The 19,305-nt window shown below is 35.7% G+C and overlaps 2 protein-coding genes across 4 annotated transcripts; one reads left to right on the top strand and one right to left on the bottom strand.

Moving 5' to 3' along the window:
* The first annotated feature begins 534 nt into the window (after nt 1-534).
* On the top strand, nt 535-12,124 carry LOC133857272 (arginine--tRNA ligase, chloroplastic/mitochondrial-like). Of its 3 annotated transcripts, none has more exons than XM_062292473.1 (18): nt 535-752; nt 906-976; nt 1,138-1,274; nt 1,434-1,509; nt 1,654-1,755; nt 1,991-2,206; nt 2,822-2,902; nt 3,482-3,565; nt 3,719-3,823; nt 5,682-5,860; nt 6,536-6,620; nt 7,664-7,850; nt 8,069-8,138; nt 9,945-10,014; nt 10,343-10,432; nt 11,255-11,323; nt 11,433-11,531; nt 11,832-12,124. In XM_062292473.1, exons 1-18 carry the CDS (start codon nt 647-649, stop codon nt 11,940-11,942), a joined length of 1,938 nt encoding a protein of 645 aa, XP_062148457.1. In that variant the 5' UTR covers nt 535-646; the 3' UTR covers nt 11,943-12,124. The 3 variants fall into 3 exon arrangements, with proteins under 3 accessions (XP_062148457.1, XP_062148458.1, XP_062148459.1); XM_062292474.1 differs by having other exon boundaries at nt 597-752; nt 902-976; XM_062292475.1 differs by having other exon boundaries at nt 659-752; nt 863-976.
* Nucleotides 12,125-14,672: 2,548 nt separating this feature from the next.
* On the bottom strand, nt 14,673-15,492 carry LOC133858156 (protein OXIDATIVE STRESS 3-like). The gene is made up of 2 exons (XM_062293616.1): nt 15,134-15,492; nt 14,673-15,021 (listed from the first exon to the last, which is right to left on the bottom strand). Exons 1-2 carry the CDS (start codon nt 15,445-15,447, stop codon nt 14,736-14,738), a joined length of 600 nt encoding a protein of 199 aa, XP_062149600.1. The 5' UTR covers nt 15,448-15,492; the 3' UTR covers nt 14,673-14,735.
* Between the last annotated feature and the right edge of the window lie 3,813 nt (nt 15,493-19,305).

Raw genomic sequence — 19,305 nt, 5'->3', positions numbered from 1 at the left:
ATGATTTTGAAAATAGTTTAGGCATTTTTTTTTGAAGCCATAGTGTCTTAGATGAAATTCATATCTTGAATTCATATTTCAACTTAAAAATAATAAAGAAAATACAAACACCCCATTGTGGGTTTATCCAAAAAAGATTACAAGCATACTAAATATAAAGTGCAGTGTGAATCCAACATTACAAATCCAGCAAATATTAAAAAACAAAAAATAAATTAAAAGAAAGCGGGTACACATCCATATATTTTGCAAATCTATCATCCACAAATTCAATGGTGAATTTGCCTATCTCTTAAACAGAGATGGACAAAATTCGACCCATTTTAACTAGGAGCTTCTATATTTTTTTTTTTCAGGATAAGAATTTAACACATGAAGCATAATCTGTTCATCAAAAAAAAAAAAAAAAAAAAAAACGTGTGAAGCATAATAGAAGAAAACAGCCTGCATATATGTTCGGCTGGCCGGGAGCCCATCTCTTTGGTGACATGTAACAATCCCGTTGGCCAACAAAGGAAAAACGGACAGGTAAAAAAAAAAGGTGAGGATTGCCTAAGCCCTAGGCAGAGTTCAGATTCTAGAGAACGAAGCTGTTGGCGGGTTTGGTTTTCTTAGCTCAAACAAAAATATATAAAAAAAGAAAGTAATGTTAGCCTCCTTAACCCTACTTCTAGCGCCGGTTTCTCCCTCCCCACTGCTCTCCGTCAATCGCCTCTCACACATTCACACTTCTCATTCTCTCCCCGCTGCCGGTAAGCACACATGCTCTGTCTCTCTCTCTCTAGTAGATTGGATGATCGTATTTTACTCATCTATTTGCCATTTCTCGTAGTCCTTTTTTTGATTGAAGTAAGTTGTCCAGAGAATTTGTAGTAATTTAATGTGTTCAATGCGGAACTAGACAGACTTGTTGAGGGCGACATCGAGGAGGCTCGTTTTGGCAACAAAAATACAGTCGGTCTCAACAATGGCAGATGTAAGTTGATTTAAGTTACGAGCGCATGCTCCGGACGGTTTATTCCGGACGGTTTATTTTTTTGTGAAGGAATGTATTGTTTTGGTGCTAATTGCTTTGCTAATTTAATTGTCCGGTGCAATTGAGTTGTCGCTAAGAAGTAATTTTGAATTGTGCCTTAGGAGGAGGTAAATGTGGGGAATGTGAAGCGAAAGTTGGCAAAATTGTTCGAAGCTTCACTTAAGGCAACGGTGCCTAATGTGCCGGATGTAGAGCCGTTGGTTGCTGTTTGCACTGCAAAATTTGGTGATTATCAATGGTATTACACTCGCTTGTACGATGAAAATATATGTGACTTTTTAGTTATGGGATTGGCTTACCAGTGTTTTTAATACCCGTCTCTAGAAATAAATTTCCGTTTTGGGTTTCATATGAAGGTCTTTTTGGATGCTAAACTAGGATTTTGCCTTTGGTGCAGTAATAATGCGATGGGCCTATGGAATAAAATAAAAGGAAAGGAAACTGAGTTCAAGGGTCCCCCATCTGTTGGACAGGTATTGACATTGACGTTCTCTTTACTTTTCTATGTTCTTCTTGGTTATCATAACTTATTTGATCATGAATGGTGGTGATATCCGTATTAAACTTTGAATTGATAGTATCTGATAGTTATCTCTATTATTTTTCTGTATTTGTAGGCCATCATAAGAAATCTCCCTCAATCAGAAATGATAGAATCATGCTCTGTAGCTGGGCCAGGATTTGTGAATGTCACATTATCTAAGACTTGGATAGCTAAGGTGTGTGCTTGTCTTTAACTTATATATTTTTTTTCTTTGTATTTGGAACATTTCTTTGTCTTTTTATTTAATTTATTTATTTTGCTTGAGTGAAGGACCATCACTTTTACCTTTTGTAATAGATATCTTATCATAAGAAGAAAAGAAAAAAAGAAGAAGAAAGAGGGGTTTATTTTTATTGTAGATGATATAACAAATTTGTATGGTTGGTTAACTCTAAATATTGCTGCTGCAGAGTGTTCAGAAAATGCTAATTGATGGTATCGATACATGGGCACCACAGCTTCCAATCAAAAGGGCCGTTGTTGATTTTTCTTCACCTAATATAGCAAAAGAAATGCATGTAGGCCATTTAAGGTCTACTATTATTGGGGACACGCTAGCCCGTATGCTTGAGTTTTCAAATGTTGAAGTTCTTCGGAGAAATCATGTTGGTGATTGGGGGACTCAGGTAAATCCGGTTTTGTGAAAATGTGTATTTATTATGTAGAAGCTGTTTGTGTTTGATAAGGGCTTAAGTTATGACTTTAGTTTTGTTTTTATGTATAAACTAGTAAATGTCGTTGGTTTTTATCCCCTTTGAATCAAATCCATTAGCTTGTATTATTTATGTAATTTAAAAGCTAAATGATTTCTGGATGGAAATGGTGAATATAATCTCACTTTCTAGTTTTTCCATCATCTAACATGTTCTTAGCTCCAATAGGCCTTCCTAATTATATAAAGGTAGCATTGCATGATTTGATTGCTACCTTCATATTGCCACTTGGGTAATCTTATATTGACGTATAACTTAGAGATAACTCATAAGGATGAGATCCAGTACTCTGATTTTGCACACTTAAGAGACTAGATAACTGATGTTCTTTGTTCTGGCTTGAGTGTTGTGTTGTTCAGAGTTGAAGTGACTGGATCATCCATAGTTAAATAGCTATTGTTGTTTCATAAGCTTGAATTAAGAGTTATTCTATACTGTCGAGAAAATCTTCCCCTTTTCATCAGCACATTACATATATTGTCTCAGTACCATTACCATGTAGCTCACGGTTGTCCTATGCCTTTGCAGTTTGGTATGTTGATTGAATTCCTCTTTGAGACGGTTCCAAACTGGGAAGATGGTAATGGAATTGCTATTGGAGATCTGCAGGTAAGTGGAAACATCAGGATAATGTGGATTCTTGTTGGATCCTGTCTTGTTCCCTCACTAAGCTGATGTTGCACTTCTGCATTTTAAATCACAACTTGGTCCATTTAAGTAATAGTAATTAGTGATGCATTCATCATCTGCTTTTTAACTGGATCAATGGTATGCTATCAGAGATAAAATACACCCTTCATCGAAGGCAGTTGTATGTATTGACATTTTTATACCAGCAAGCAAGTAAAGATGAAATTTGGACAACGCCTGTTTAGGTTGGCACTATCACTGATTTGTTCCTTTTGTTTGTTTTTGTTAATAAACTGACAAGTCATTGGAATATATTACATTTGAATAGCAACTCTTAACAATTATTATTTCTACTAAAAGGAGATGTCAGGGAGATCGTGAGGTCAAACTGAATTGTTTTGTTAGGAAATATACCTCACCACATTTAAGTGCTCTTGTCAGTTCCTGCAAAATAAAATTGGAGTTAAGATGTGCTTCAAGATGATTTATTTTTTCATATATTCTCAAAAATGAAAAATTAAATGGACTTTGATGCTAACTCGAATCTCACTTTTCTAGGCATTCTATAAGGCATCAAGGGAGAGATTTAAGAATGATCCTGATTTTAAGGAGAGGGCACAAAAGGCAGTGGTTCGCCTCCAGGTGATTTATTTACTTTTGTAACTTAAGGATTGAGGTTGATCTCTCAAATAATTCAATGTCTTAGCAAACTACTAAAATATCTGATTATTTAGGGTTCACATTATGTCTGTTGAATCTCTCTATATAAGTTTGTCATGGCTCAACTTTGGACAGGGTGGGGAACCAAATTACCATAGGGCATGGGTGCAGATTTGTGAAATCAGTCGGAATGAGTTTCATAGGATTTATAGACGGCTTGGAGTTCATCTAGAGGAAAAGGTATGCAAACTTTTCATATCATGGTGCCAATTGAAAGTTATTTACTTTGGGTTTTTTCCTATTTTGTGCATATCGAATGGGAAAATTGTATATTATTAATTTGACTAACGGCAATAAAAGGCTGGGATGGGGTTGGTGCAGGTCTTAGGCTTGCATTGAGTAATAATTTCTTAAAATCACAACTGACCATGGCATGGATTTGATATAACGATCTGTGCTGACTATTCCTTTGTCAAGTTTTTGTATTTTTTTCTTTTTTGATTTGGAAATATCTGCCTTGAGTTTTGGTCAATGTTCCTTATAAGCTTTTAGTTCTAGATTAAAGTCTTTATGCATATGACTAAATGTTGAAGTAGCATAACTAACATGTAATCCATTTAACTGGATATGAGTTTTAGATGTAACAAAGTTGTATGTAATACAAGGGTTCAAGTGATGTGAATTATCCTAAGCTACATAAGATGGTTGTTTAGTTACACCTCTCTTTCTAATTTCCTTATGGTGAGGGATGGGGAGAATAAAGGGTGGGTGGACATCGAAGTAAAATTAACATTGTTAGCTGTAATGTGAGCTTCAATAATAGACCTGCTGTAACGACCAATGGAAAAGCGCTAGCTACATCTGCGCTATCACCCTAAAAGAACTAGTCAATTTGAAGTTTTCCTAAAATTTCTTATAAAGCTAAGTTTCACTTAATAACTAGGCAATGTGGGACTTAACACTCATGACTATCTTTATAAACTACTTATTCTATGTGAGCTATTCATTTTCTCAATATGGGACTGGGGTTTTACAAACTCCCTCTCTTAAACTCCTGACGTCCTCGTTAGGGCCATGTCATGCAACCTCTAGTACCACATAGTCTGGCGTTACTAGGTGGCTCTAATACCATTTGTGAAGACAATGTGATACTTAGCACTCATGATTATATTTATAAATCACCCACTCTATGTGAGCTACTCATCTTTCCAATGTGGGACTGGGGTGTTACACATGCAATACCTTAGGTACCTTTGTGGTATTCTATATTGCATGATCAATATGAACGACACATTACTACTTGATATTAGTGTTGCAATTAAATAAATTGAAAATGAGGAAATTATAGCCTTTTCATTATCGTTGCATGTAATGCAGATAGATCCTTGCCTTCATATAGACTATTAAGATCTTAGGGCTTGTTTGGTTTGCGGAATAAATCTATTCTTATGTTTAGTAGGGATCTATTCATTGGAATAGTTATTGCCATTGGAATACCTACTCCCTTACGAAGAGGAATACTTATTCCTCTAAAAAATGAGAGGAATAGCTATTCCAATGGGAATAGACTAGATTTAAAAAAAAAAAACACTATTATTTTTTATTTTCTTTCAATTTTTTTTTTCAAAAAAAAAAAAAAGGGCAAAAAACGAAACCCCACCCCACTTAACAATGGCTGGCCGACCACCCCCCGAGGCGATGTGGGGGTGGCCAGCCACCCCTTGGCTATTTCGTGGGTGGCCGACCACCCATTGTGGTGGTCGGCCACCCTATAGTTTTCAAATTTTTTTATTTTATAATTTAAGTTTTTATTTTATATATATAATGTGGGGGTGTTTTTAGTAATTTTGATTGTATTCCAATTAATGTATATGAGTTGTTACCAAACTAAAGATCAAGAATAACCATTCCATTCCATTCCACCACATTCTATTCCTAGGAATAGCTATTCCTTTTCCTAATGGAATAGTCATTCCGCAAATCAAACGAGCCCTTAGTGTATACTATTTTTGGATAAGATCTTATATTAGTAGTGAGTTACTGAAAAGTAGGCAACAAACTGATATGTATATTTACATATGTATTTTCTTGCTGACAGGGGGAAAGCTTCTACAATCCTTATATACCTGAGGTTTTGAAGGAATTGACTAGTAAAAATTTAATTGAAGACAGTGAGGGTGCCCGTGTGATCTTTATTGAAGGTTTTAATATACCTCTCATGGTTGTGAAGAGTGATGGTGGTTACAATTATGCTTCAACTGATCTAGCAGCTCTTTGGTTAGTTATTTTTACTATTATTATCTTCGTTTTAACCAACTTTGAAGTTGATGATTCCTTAGTAATTAGTTTTATGATCCTTTAGCTGTTCGCATATATTTATTTCTTCTACCCCTATTTCCTGTAGTATCCAATTTGCATAATTTGTTGAAGTATCTTAAATGTTAGTACCGTCAAAAGAATCACATTGACATTAGAATTGCTATAATTATGTAATAATTGCTTAATTAAGGCATAAATTTCGGATGAATTTCTATAGATTTTTGTTTCTGATATATTATGTGTGGGACGCTTAGGCAACTTTTTGTTAATCGCATAACCAATACTCATTGGGATATGAAACAGTATACTGTTTGATATCTAACATGGATTGATGCCTTGTGGACTTTCTCTTATATAAACTGGAATCTATAATAGTTGATAGTTTGGAATATTAACATTGCTGATTGATCAGTTAGATGCTTCCTTTTTTCGCTTGCCCCCCTCCCCCTTTTCGCCTTTGATAGGTTGCATATATGGGGATTTTTTCTCATTAACATGTTCATTTTGGATAAGGGTGCTGTTCTTTACACTTATGTAGTTATGTCTAAAGTTTGCATTACTCATTTGACTGCTGAGCGGTTGGGGAGTGATAGGAAGCTCACTCTTATTGACAGTGCTGATTACAATGTATAGGTATCGCCTTAATGAAGAGAAAGCTGAGTGGATTATATATGTTACTGATGTTGGGCAGCAGCAACACTTTGATATGGTGTTTAAGGTATGTGTTCAAAGCCTTATCTTGTGAACCTTTTTGTGGTGTTTCATGTAGGGCTGGGAAAAACCAGCTCGAACCTGAGCCGGCCCGAGCTGCCTTGGCAGCTCCTGATTGGGCTCGGCTCGGGATTGGTAACCAATTTTCGAATTTCGCCCCGACCCGGGTGGAATTCGGAATTCATTTTGGGAAAAAAACCTCGAATACCAACCCAACCTGACCCAAGAATATAATAAAAAATAACAAATATTTGATACCAAAAAACCCTAAGTGCCCCCAGCCTCTAGACGCTGTTCAAGATCTAAACTTCAAATCTCTTCTTCATCGCCTGTCTCATCCCAGCCTCCTCGATGCCATTCCCATCCCTGAACTTACCCACACTGTCACAACTGCTGAAGAACTCCGCGAAGATATCTTGAGCCCCAAGGGCCCCTTGGCGAAGTTAGGACTTGCGAACTCTGTTGCATGAAGCCACTCCTTGTTGTAGATTTGGCGATTTTGAGGGTTATTGAGCACATGGAGGTTGTAGATCTGTCCCAACCCAATGGAGTTAGGGTGCTTGAAAACTCCGCCGCTTGAAGCCCCTACTCGTCGTAGATCTAGTACTTCTAAGGGTTGTTGAGCACGTGGAGATCAGATATCTGGCCCAACCTGGTGGAGTTACAACTTGCAAACTTTGCTGCCTAAAGCCCCTCCTCCCAAGGTTGTAGATTTGGTCCAACCTGATGGTAAACCTGATTCTGAGCCGACCAGGGATTTTTGATTCCGCATGAAAATTCAAGGAATTCGGCTTGGGGTCGGTAATAGTTTCAGATTCCAACCACCTTGGGTCGAAATTCGGATACAGTCAAATTCTGCCTCAAAGGGGTCGGTAACGCCCTAGATTCATGCATGTTGTTTGTCATCAAAGTTATATTGTTGGCATCAATGTTCACAACTGGTAGTTGACAGTGATTTGAATTAACTGTCTTATAAGTCATGGGATAGTACTATTGCTAATTTGCAATTGGAAGTATAAAGTTAAAGACGCTTTTGCTTTTATATTTCAGGCTGCCAAACGTGCTGGTTGGCTGCCAGCTGATAATAACACGTACCCTAAAGCTAACCATGTGGGTTTTGGTCTTGTTCTTGGAGAAGATGGGAAGCGCTTCCGAACTCGCGACACTGAAGTGGTCCCGCTAGTTGATTTACTTGATGAAGCCAAGAGTCGCAGTAAAGCAGCCCTTATCGATCGTGGTATGGTGGTGAATAATATGTTTTTTTGTTTTATTTGTCAAATGTGGTTTCACTCTCTCTGTCTTGTTTTCGTAATCATGTCTATGGAATCTCTTTTATTTTACAGTTGTAAGACCTATGGCCAGTAATGTGTCTATATTGTTCATTGTTATGACAAGTTCTTACTGCTAAGCATATAAACTTAAGAAATCTTTAAATATTTCTTCTATTTTGGTTAGGTAAGGATGTAGAATGGACCGAAGAGGAGCTCGAACAAACTGCTGAGGCAGCTGGTTATGGTGCTGTTAAGTAAGCTTTCCTTACTTTTACATCTACATCAATACTATAAACAAAACTCTGTAAGTTCTTGCAGACTTAGTCTGACCTGTAAGTATCCCCACCAATCACCATAAGATATTGAATCTCTAGCTGTCCTACAAAGTTAAGGTATTTTGCCGTCATATAGTTTGAATTATTGTTGTTCATTTCATTTCCAAGGTCATGGTGATATTGATTTTTAGTTTATCTTTGATATTGAATTGCATCATATCCTGCACAGATAATTTCATAAACTCTGTAATTCTTTTTAATAGTCTATGAAATAGTCGAAGATTGGGATATTTTACACTGTTTAATCTTATATTTGTAGCTAGGAGATGGTGAATGTGAGATAGTAAGTGAAACACATTGTTGACAACTTAAGTGTGCGAACCTAAGTGCAAGTTGTTGCGAAGTAGTAATTCTCGGAAGTCCGAGTGTCGAACTAAGGGATTTGGGAAATAAAGAACACAAAAAAAAAAAAAAAAATAAAGAAAAATCTATGACAGATGATTTAGTTGAATAATGCAAATAAAATATATAACGGAAATAACAATTAAAAGAAATCGCTAAGGCATTGGGGTTTTACTTTTAACAAAATTATAATATTTATTTCGCAACTCATGTGATAATCGAAAAATAGATCATTGAATACCAAGAGAAAATATCACCAAAAGATTAATCTTAAAATTGATTGATTTTATTACGCAAAATTGGTTATTTGATTCGCAGAGAATCCAAAGCATTTACTGGACCCGTAGTTAACAATGAATCAAGGAATTTTGTAGAACAAAAACCTTTTTTCTAAGAATACATCATGCAATCAATTAAAAAGATCATACATTAAAATCCATAGAAGAGTTGAAAAATAAATACTACAATCTTATTAAAAGTTTCACCCCAAGCTTCAGCTAGAGATTTAGCTAGACATGATTATGTAAATAAATTTCATCGTTAAAATCCTAGACATCATGCTAGCAAAATAAAATAACTAAGAAGAAAATAAAAACAAATCTTGAACTGTCGCAGCTGTCTTCTTCGATCTGAAGCTTAACGTCTTCTTTTTTTTTTCCTGCAATTTTTCGGATCTCTTGTTTGTTGCCATGTTGCTTCTCTTACAGAGATAAGAGTCATTCTTCTTTTGGAATTCCTACAACTATAAGAATCTCAGTCTTCTATTTATTCTACGTCTCTCTTTTACACTTTGAACAAAATATTGCTTCTTCTTTTTATAAGGGCCAAAGACACCTTTTTTCTTCTTGGTTTTGTCATGTAATAGTATTAAAATGTTACTCAAATTCGTGGATCCAGCAGTTTGGTTTCACCTCTTGTATTACACTTTGGACTCTATCTTGGGCATAGGATAGACTTCTTCTTTTGACCCATCTCTTGGCCTTTACTCTTTGATTTCTTTTGTCATTCCTACATAACACAATTTGTTGCATTAATATATCATTTAATCTTAATATTAAGATTTGAACAATATTCCACAATTAAATATAAAATGCAAGAATTAAATTATAATAAAGTATGATAATACTTATTTTAATATAGAATATAAGCACTTTTAAGCTATTATCACACATCATGAAAAATGCGTTGTCATTGAAGATAAGGTCCTGAGAATATTACTTTTTGCTCTTTCTAGAAAATTTCCAAAGTTATACAACAATGTCCTGTTACACAATTCTTAACATTATGCTTAAAAAATTTGTGGTTCCAATACCTGGCATTTCTATTTTTCTCGAATGAGCATTGAGTGTTATTATTCTGATACTTTTAAAATGGTTTTGGCAGGTATGCTGATTTGAAGAACAATAGATTGACCAATTACACGTTTAATTTTGATCAAATGCTAAATGATAAGGTGCATTTACCATTCACTGATTTTGGATGTGCAGATTATCTGAAGCTAAGCTATGGAGCTATATATATATTATCAGTTTAACGTTAGAGAATACTTTAGCCAATGCCTACTCTTATGTTGGTCATGCTACTGCTTTCTATTGATTTATGAATCACCTTTAGAGTTGGCTATGAAGCTGATTGCTGCTAGTTATTATAAGGTTTTATTGCGTATTTAACGTTTCTCTCTACCCAATGTATGCTTTAGTTGTTACTATTGCAACTACTTCTTTGTTACCACTGCTATCACGCTTATTTGTTTCTAACTTCTCTAAAATTGGTATGAACAGGGAAATACTGCCGTATATTTGCTGTACGCTCATGCTCGAATCTGTTCAATCATCAGGAAATCTGGTAAAGACATAGAGGGGTTGAAGAATGTAAGTTTTCTTCCTACTTCCTGCTATATATTCCTCAACTTTTATGTTCCCCTTGGATTTGTACGCGGTTAAGTTTTGTTTCAAGCTGGTTGACGAATGTTAAGTTTTCTTCCGACTTCCAGCTATATATACCTAAAAGTTTTATGTTGCACTTGCATTTGTACACAGTTAAGCTTCGGTTGCCTCTAGCTTGACCTTAGTTAATCTCTTAAGGACTGAATTTTAACTAGACCTGTGAAGCTACATTGTTATTTTAATCCTAGATGCGTAAATGATTCAGCTGTAACTTCCACTTGTGATCGTAATAAAATGTTCTCAAATGGCAGTGCTGCTTTCCACTTTTATTCTGCTTGTGATCATTCCCTTCCTATCTCCCCAACACGGTACATAAGAGATATATAAAGAACTCAAATGACAAATGTCATATAAAAGTTCAAAAAAGAGGTGTCACCCTTGTACACGGTATATAAGAGAGAACTCAAATGTCATAAAATATCGAATTGTAGTTTTTTTCTTTTTCTTTTCAGATTGAAATTGTTTGCTTTTGTTTTGCACATCACATAGGAGTAAAGCAACTTCATATTGATTATAAGTTAATCAACATGATTAAACCTTCATAGTTTGTCTGGGTCCTAGAACCTAATCTTTAGGACGTGTAAATGCTTCTATCTTATCCCTGTAAGCTGTCTGTATATTTTAAGGAGTCAATTTTGTGAAATTATCCGGGCAGCTTGGATAATACTGGGTCATGTGGCTCAGCCAGTCAACTTGTTGAAATCTAATGTTTTTTGTTTCTTTTTATTTCTATTTTTTTTGCGATAGACTGGGGCACTAGTGTTGGCTCATGCGGATGAACGTGCATTGGGGCTTCATCTGCTGCAGTTTTCTGAGGTAAGATGTCGCTTGATTCTCTCTTGCTTCTTCACCTCAGGATGAATGTATCTTTAATAACCACATGATGTCTGGATCTGATTGCGGCATCTGCCATTTCACTTTTCAGATTGTTGAGGAGGCCTGCACCAATCTATTGCCAAATGTGTTGTGTGAATACCTCTATAATTTGTCAGAAGGCTTTACGAAATTCTATTCCAATTGTCAGGTATTGTTCACAAACGTTGAATCTTATGCTTTATAAGTATGATGTTGTGTTGATTAAATTGCACCTCGCAATGGTGTTTGGTAGAACAACGGAAGCAAGATGGGTTAGCCATCTCTGCCTCTATTCCTCTGTGAAATGGAAAGAACTTATTGTGTTTTTGTTCCTGATTTTCTGTTCACTGAGACGGCATGAGCAAACTACTGTTTCAAGTGAGATGTGATAAAAAAACATGCATGCGAGTGTATGAATATAAACACCAAAGCTTTCTGAATAACTCTTGTTTTATTGGAACTTTGGTAGGTGGTTGGGTCTGCTGAGGAAACAAGCAGACTCTTGCTATGCGAAGCTACTGCAATTGTGATGAGGAAATGCTTTCATCTCCTTGGGATCGTTCCTGTTTACAAGATATGATATTATACAATAGAAAGGGTTCAAAATACATTTAATTTGTGCCATTTGCTTTGTACGCTGTACAGATTGCTGCATATGGTTGCAAGTTTTGGCGGAAAAAAAATTCGGCCATGCAATGTGGTGGTTGGATATCTAGTTCCGGAATACTGGTAGTTATGTGAATGGAGCTATGTTGTTTATCAGCTTCTTTACTTGAGTTACAAACTGAATCGTGAAGCATGCATGAACGTAGGCCCGCCCACATGGAGCCAAGGCTTAGCTTGTGCTTCTTATAACTGTTGAGACTACTAGGCGACTTGAGTGATAGAAGAGAAATGATAAAAATATATTTATTACACATCTCATTTTTAAATCTACTAAGTTTAATGGTGAATTTATAACTTGGTTGTATGAAAATGTATAAAGAATATGTGTGTATTATTTGTCTTTCTCTTTATAGAATAACTTGTCTCAATGGATTGCATTGAGTATTACTTGAGAAGCAACCTCGCGAATTGCAGTAATATCTCAAAGTCTACGACTATGGGGAATGAAAATCAAGATGCGTGTAAATGTTTGGGAATAGGGAGTTACTTAAGATGGGTAACGTTATATGTCACCTCTATATTCCTCCCAGTGTCTTATTATTATTGAATTTTGATTTAACGATAATTTTAGAAGTTACATTAATATTAAGGGAACATAAGTGGGACAGTGACATTTAGGATTGAGAAATGTTACATGTACTTTAACTTTTACAAATGGAGTTTTATTAAGATGATGTGAAATTTATTCATCGGTACTCGTAGCATTTTTTTTAATTAATTATTTTTCTCCTACCAATTCATTGGCATTCACAAAAAGGTAGGATATGATTGATGGGGGGTTGTTTTGGGATAAGGTCAGCCGCCAGCACAAAATGTCCTCGCAATTTACGGATATTATCAGAGCCTAACATAGTCCAACACACAAAAATGACAACTTTTCTAGAAAAGTCATGAAAAATCTATTTGTTCTCAGTCTTCAAACTTGCAAGAATAAGGCTACAAACACGATCGACTCTATGCTTATCTAATTAGAAAGTGAGAAAAATCTGAAATTGGAAGGTGGCAGGGCGACAAGAGGCAAATGGGGCCTTGGGCAAATGGGGCTTGGCTAGGTTAAACGTTTCAAATTAAGGTGCAATTGGAAGTCTAGTTTTGCTTCCAGTTTTTCTTGGTGGGTGATTCCAACTTCAAAATTATATATACGAGAGGGTTTTGGCCCTTAGGGGTAGTTGAAAAGGGCCAAAATCCTCACAATTTTTTTTATTTTTTTTATTTTTTTCTTTGGCCATAGGGGTGGCCGAACCACCCCTCAGCCACCTCCAGGCTTGCCAAGGGGGCTGCTTAGTCACCCCTCATTTTATTATATATATATATATATATATATATATATTGTGCCATGCACATGTGTCAACACTCAAGTTGGCATGTGGTAGGTCGTTAAATATTAGACAGAAAAATAGACGAAGATACCAAGTTTGTCTTTTCCCAAACTATAAATATCATCTATGATACGAATGAAAGTACATGGGGTAAAAAATAAAATTTCCAAAACATAAGTACCAATAAGGTGTTTAACCCTATTTTTTATGAAAAAATACTATGTTCGGTTATTCTTATCTCACCAATAATGTGAGGAGTTAGCCTGGTGAAACAATGAGCACCGACAATAATTTCTCTAAATTTCAATCCAAATTTAAGTAACCAAAGCTTTTTTATTTTTGCTTCCATACTCAAATGCACCCCAAATCAACTTCTCTATTATTACTCTAAATTATTTAAATGTTCTTTTTTAATCATTTCTTTATTCTTTCATTTTCTCCAAACTCAACCACAAGACCTAGCAAGACCGTTATCATCTTGGCCTAGACAAGTTGCTAGACGTCAATGAACTCTTCTCGCTGAAGACTCCGTTCTTCCACAAGGCCATCGGCATGCACATCAAGAAGACTGAGGTCATTGAGGACGAGGTCGTAGAGATCCAGATCGACCTCCCCTCATCATTGATGCTACCTCCAAGATTGTCAGGCTGACCCTAAAGATGACGGAGATGAAGATAGTGTACGACCTGGGCGCAAGGCATTGGGGAAGGAGAACGTGCAAAGCGAGAACTTGTTGGAAAGAAAGAACTATCGTAAATAAAAGGAAAAAAAAAAAAAGAAAAGTTTTTTGCATTAAAAAATATTTAGATTTGAGTTATGGTACTAATCGAAATATTAGATGGTGCTGTAGTTGGATGCTAGTTTTAAGGAATCTCGATCTAGAGAAGCTATTGGAGTGAGATTTTGATTGGTTTTATCCAAATTTAGGGACGCAATTATTAGTGCCCGAAAGATCGAAATTGATTCAACTTTCTAGGAACGGCCTATTGGGGTCAAGAAAAGAAAATTTTCATTTACTCCTGCCACATGTTGTTCAAATTCTGCCCTATAATCCAGTGAATTTATAAACCCTAGATCGAACATCCTGCCATTTCAATATGTTCATAACAAATCGCGGAACATTCTTTGTATTCGATTGTCTCCGACCCACTTTCACTGGAAGTAGGGAAATTCCTTAATATTGCCGATGTTGGTTACTCTTTCTTTGATACAAATTCCTTTAGGGTGCTCCCTAGAGGTTAATTTATATGTAAGCAAAATTTGTTCATGTTTCAAATTCACTAAAAAGTATGCAGAACAGAGGTGAGCTGTGAGACATCAACATGTGAAACACAAAAACTTTGTCATGCTATTTTCAAACCGTGCAAATTCAAAGAGGTTTTTGCACATCATGAGTTCATTTGTACATGAAATGAAGGCCTAGAACCACCCAATAAACTACCTCTCCTACCCAGTGAAGACAAAGAAGATCCTCCTCTTGAACCCTTCTTCGATATGGTAGCCTTAGGAAGAGTGCTCGATTTATGACCATCTAAACCCCCTGCGTAGCTCTTGCATGCCTTCATCTTCTTTCTATGTGGCGGCGTCTTCTTCAGAAGATCCTCTAAGCTCTTCACGCTTGCTAGAGATGTGAAAGACTGTGACTTCCCTTCATAATATCTAGAAAGCCCTCTCCTGCATCAACAGTAACACCATCATTCAGTCCACCAACTTCGAAGAACTTCATAACACATGATCTAATCAATGAAAAGAGAGAACATGGGTCAGATCGATTTTGCTTACTTACTTCATAGGAAGATGGATCAGGAGCTCAGACAGTTCATATAAAGGCCCAGAGGATGAGGACGATGAACATGTCGATGTTGAAGAGGTTGCATCCTCTACCAATTCCGATGAAGACGATGATGCTGCAGAGTTTCTCGAATTTGTCGAGGACCCAATGGAGATCGAGTCGCAAATATCCTCCCCACCTTCCATGACTACCCATGAGTTTTCTTGCCATGCTCCAATGGCACGTCTTGAGTTTACTTGTTGATCACCCATTGAAGAAGAAGAAGAAGAAGAACAAACAAGCTCAACAGGTTTTGGAGGAGGAAGCATATATATATATATATATATATATGGTGTAACACGTAATCGAGTCTTGTGGATATGAATAATAATGTAGTGATAAAGGCTTGGAAGGCATGTACGTACGTTTGTTTATTAATGAAGAATCGATAAAAAAAAAAAAAAAAAGAAAACCGAATACTTTATTGGTTTTGATAATGTTTCCTTTCTCATGATGCTTCTTTATCCTAAAATTTGTCATTATCGACACCTTATGGTCTAGATTTATCGGCTTTCCCATACTGCTAGGAAAGAGGATAAGGCCTATCGAAGACATCCATATCTGAGTCACCGTCTATCTTTCTTTGTTGGGTGTGTTTCTAAGGTCAACATCTGGGCTACTTTGCCTCATAAAGCCATGACATATTTTACTCATTTTGCATATTTCAACGTTTCCAGGCACCATTCATTTCAAAAGAAAAAAAGGAAGGAAAGAAAAAAGGGCAAATTTTGTTTTTGGAGGGGTGGGGGGCATCCATAGCAGAAGAAGCTTTAACCAAGGTGGAATCTGTGTGTAAATCGATGAGTTTAGAGAACAATTTTTGGTGGATATGGCTATATTTTCCACTAAACTTTGTTTAACTACTTAACCTCACGGTACTGTCCAAGACGTCATTTTGTCCCCATTTTCACTTTTATGATTTAACAAAGTTTTCTATGTAAGAGAAAATCTCTTAGAATAATATCAATTTAATATACTAAAAATTTAAGAATAATTTCATTTAAGAGTACTGAATTATCGGTCTATTTGACTTAAGGGTACTGAACTTCAAAACGTCTCAAACTAAAGTATTAAAATTTTCAAATGTTTCAATTATAAGTGCTCCGTTAGAATTTTTTGTTAAATCATACAAAAATTCTCAAAATACCCTTCATTTTTTTTAGGAATTTTTTTTTTCTTCTAGGATTTAGGTGTTGGTCAGAATTTAACAAAATTTACAAAATACTCATGCCTGAATCTTTGAAAATTTTTATAATTTTTTTTTAAAAAAATAAACACAAAGGTATTTTGAAAATTTTGACAGGATTTAACGGCAAATCCTAGCGCAATACTTGTAATTGAGACGTCTTGAAAACTGAAACCCTAGTTTAAGATGTTTTGAAGTTCAGTACCCTTAAGTCAAATAAGATGATAGTTCAATACGTTAAAGTGAAGTTGTCCCAAAAATTTATCATTTTGAAGTGGTTTTTTTACCTGTTATTTACATCGGTACAAAATTTATTTGTGAAAAATGTCACTTTAATTTGGACACTGCTTTGCTTTGCCTCCTCACAATATTATATTCCTTCCTTGACCTAGGAGGCTCCCTCCAAGGATTCAATCTTGTTGCCTAATAGATCAGCTGCTTTGTGCTTTATCAATTGGACACAAATTTCCGATGGGGTCCCAGTGTTTGTGCGCATCATTATTATTATGGTCACTGAATCAACTCAACTGTTTTATTTACTGTTGCCACACCAAGATTTACCTCTTTAGGCTTGGTTCAGACAAGCACTTACTGTGGGGGCTGACTGGCGCAAACCCAAACCGGTTCGGTAGTACTATTTTTTACAGCTGTTAAAAAATAGAACTAGATTACAAAGCACCCAATCATTCTCTACACTAAAATTGGAATCTAATCCCGATACAATTAATAGTAATTCTAGAAGGCCCACGTCGGAGCCGGTAAGAAAGCACCGCGCTCCTTCCTTCATGGTGGCAGTTGATAGAGGGAGTTGTCGGAGACGCTCTCTATAAACAACGTGTAACTCCAATCAGGAGACAATATTAAAAGGAAAAAGACCAGTCATTTATAGATTCATTCGATCAAACTCACTCTAATTCTTGAATCTTCCATGACGATGAGGACATTTACCTCACCATGTGACTTAAGCGTTGGAGGTACCCACCGGCTTACATCGGCCGGCCTTAATTTGTCTCGTAATTTTAATTGTTCCTTACCGTGAACTTGGTAGCTAGTGTGGATTTGAGCATCATCAACTATTATTAGTGTTGATACGTCGTATTAATCTATCATCTAATCAGCTAACGTGACAGTGAAGCATTCTCCAAAAGGCAAGATTTATTGTCGATCGACAGTGAGGATGGTCTTAAACCCATTTACAAGCAGCAAAAAGTTTCCGTATTAAGAAAATAAACTAATATTTCCCGGTATCCAAAGGACAACATCTAACATTCTTCCCTATCAAGACTCTCATTTCATAATAAATTATATTATCCATACCCACAAAGACAAAAGTATTAATTATTTTACAATATATTTTTTTTTATCGATGTGGTACTCCAATTAACGTCGCGTGCGGGGTGTGCCTAGTGCCTACAACTTGCTCATATTTATTACTATAGACTATAGTCTATAGTGATCTATAACCAGAAGATTTATTTACAATATTTATTAGTAAATATCGGTATAATAAAGATTGGACGGCGTTGAGTTGGTATGAAAGGGAGTGAGGAATGAGGATAAGGAGGTTGACTAGGCACAGCTACGTGGCAAATTCTGATTGTCACTCAAACTGCGACCACATGCTTTTGCAGGTAGGGCTTATTCTTTGTGGTTTTCTTTTTATTTTATTTTATTTTATTTTAAGAGGGATCATAATTGAGATTTGAAAATTCTTGTGCTTGTAATCTTATCCACACCCACCGTAGGATCTTTGACTCTTTACATCACTGGCTGTTTTGACGCCCACAGAATAGACCAGCTGCCCCTCTTTTATAGGGCTTGTTTAGCGAGTGACATTACAAAACAGAACAGAACAGAGTAGTGGGTTGTTAATTTTTAAAATTAGTAAAAAGTGATGATGTGATATAAAATAAAAAGAATTTGTATAAAAAAGTAAAAAAAATTTTGTATTGTAGTGAATTTTTTTATTTGAATAGTAATAAAAAATTATTGATGTGATATAAAAAAGTGAAAAAAGTGAAAATGTTTTAATGTTGATTAGTAATGAAAAATATAAAAAAATGAAAAAAAAAAAAGTACATAAACAATACTATAATGTATTGTTCCTCGACAAACAAGCCCATAGTCTCAAGCTGCTGCTTGTTTTTCTGGTCAGCAATTGCACATATATCCTTTGCAATTGGTTATGCTTTAATAATAATAAAAAAAAAATAAAAATAAAAATTTTTTAAAAAAAACTGTGACATCATCGTGATTTGGACTTGTAATCCTTCTGTCTATCATGCTTCAAACATCTTCTTCCACCTTCACCAAATTATGGGACACGGCGACACTGTGCTGAGGAAGATTGAATTTCGTGTCTGGCCAATTTGGATTCTATATCATTACGAAGGAGAAATGCAAGAACAAGGCGTAAAAACAGAAGAAAAAAAATGAAGGGCGGATCAGGAAATTTGAAATGAAAATAAACTATTTCATGATCCGTATTATATTTTATAAATCTAATGGTGTATATGTTATCGTCAATTACATATACGGTAGATGTAACCAATTAAAAATTGGATCATAAATCCGTGGCAAAGACCCTTTGTTGGCTGGCTTGATGATGAATAGAAAACTCAAACTTGTTTAAACTTCTTTTCTTCTCATAAGATATTGATAATCTGTGTTCATCCTCTAAACAATTCTCATTTGTATCTCAGAAGAGCTATATATGCATAGAAAATATGTAAATAACTGATGACCAAAAAACAATGGATAAGGTTGAATCTCAACTTCCAATCCTGCGTTTCATCAGGAACAAGGTTTGCGGGTCCATACTCCATATAGGTAAGGTTGCAACGGAGTGAAAATTTCCAGGTTAGCAATAAAACAAACAGTATTAGACAAAATACAAAGAATCTCATTTCTCCACTAATGGTCTGGGGGAAAAGACTGCATC

This window comes from Alnus glutinosa, chromosome 14 (assembly GCF_958979055.1).
Source record: "Alnus glutinosa chromosome 14, dhAlnGlut1.1, whole genome shotgun sequence".
Taxonomy (NCBI): domain Eukaryota; kingdom Viridiplantae; phylum Streptophyta; class Magnoliopsida; order Fagales; family Betulaceae; genus Alnus; species Alnus glutinosa.
Note: the sequence above shows the minus strand (reverse complement) of the source record. Positions and strands in the feature narration are given on the sequence as shown.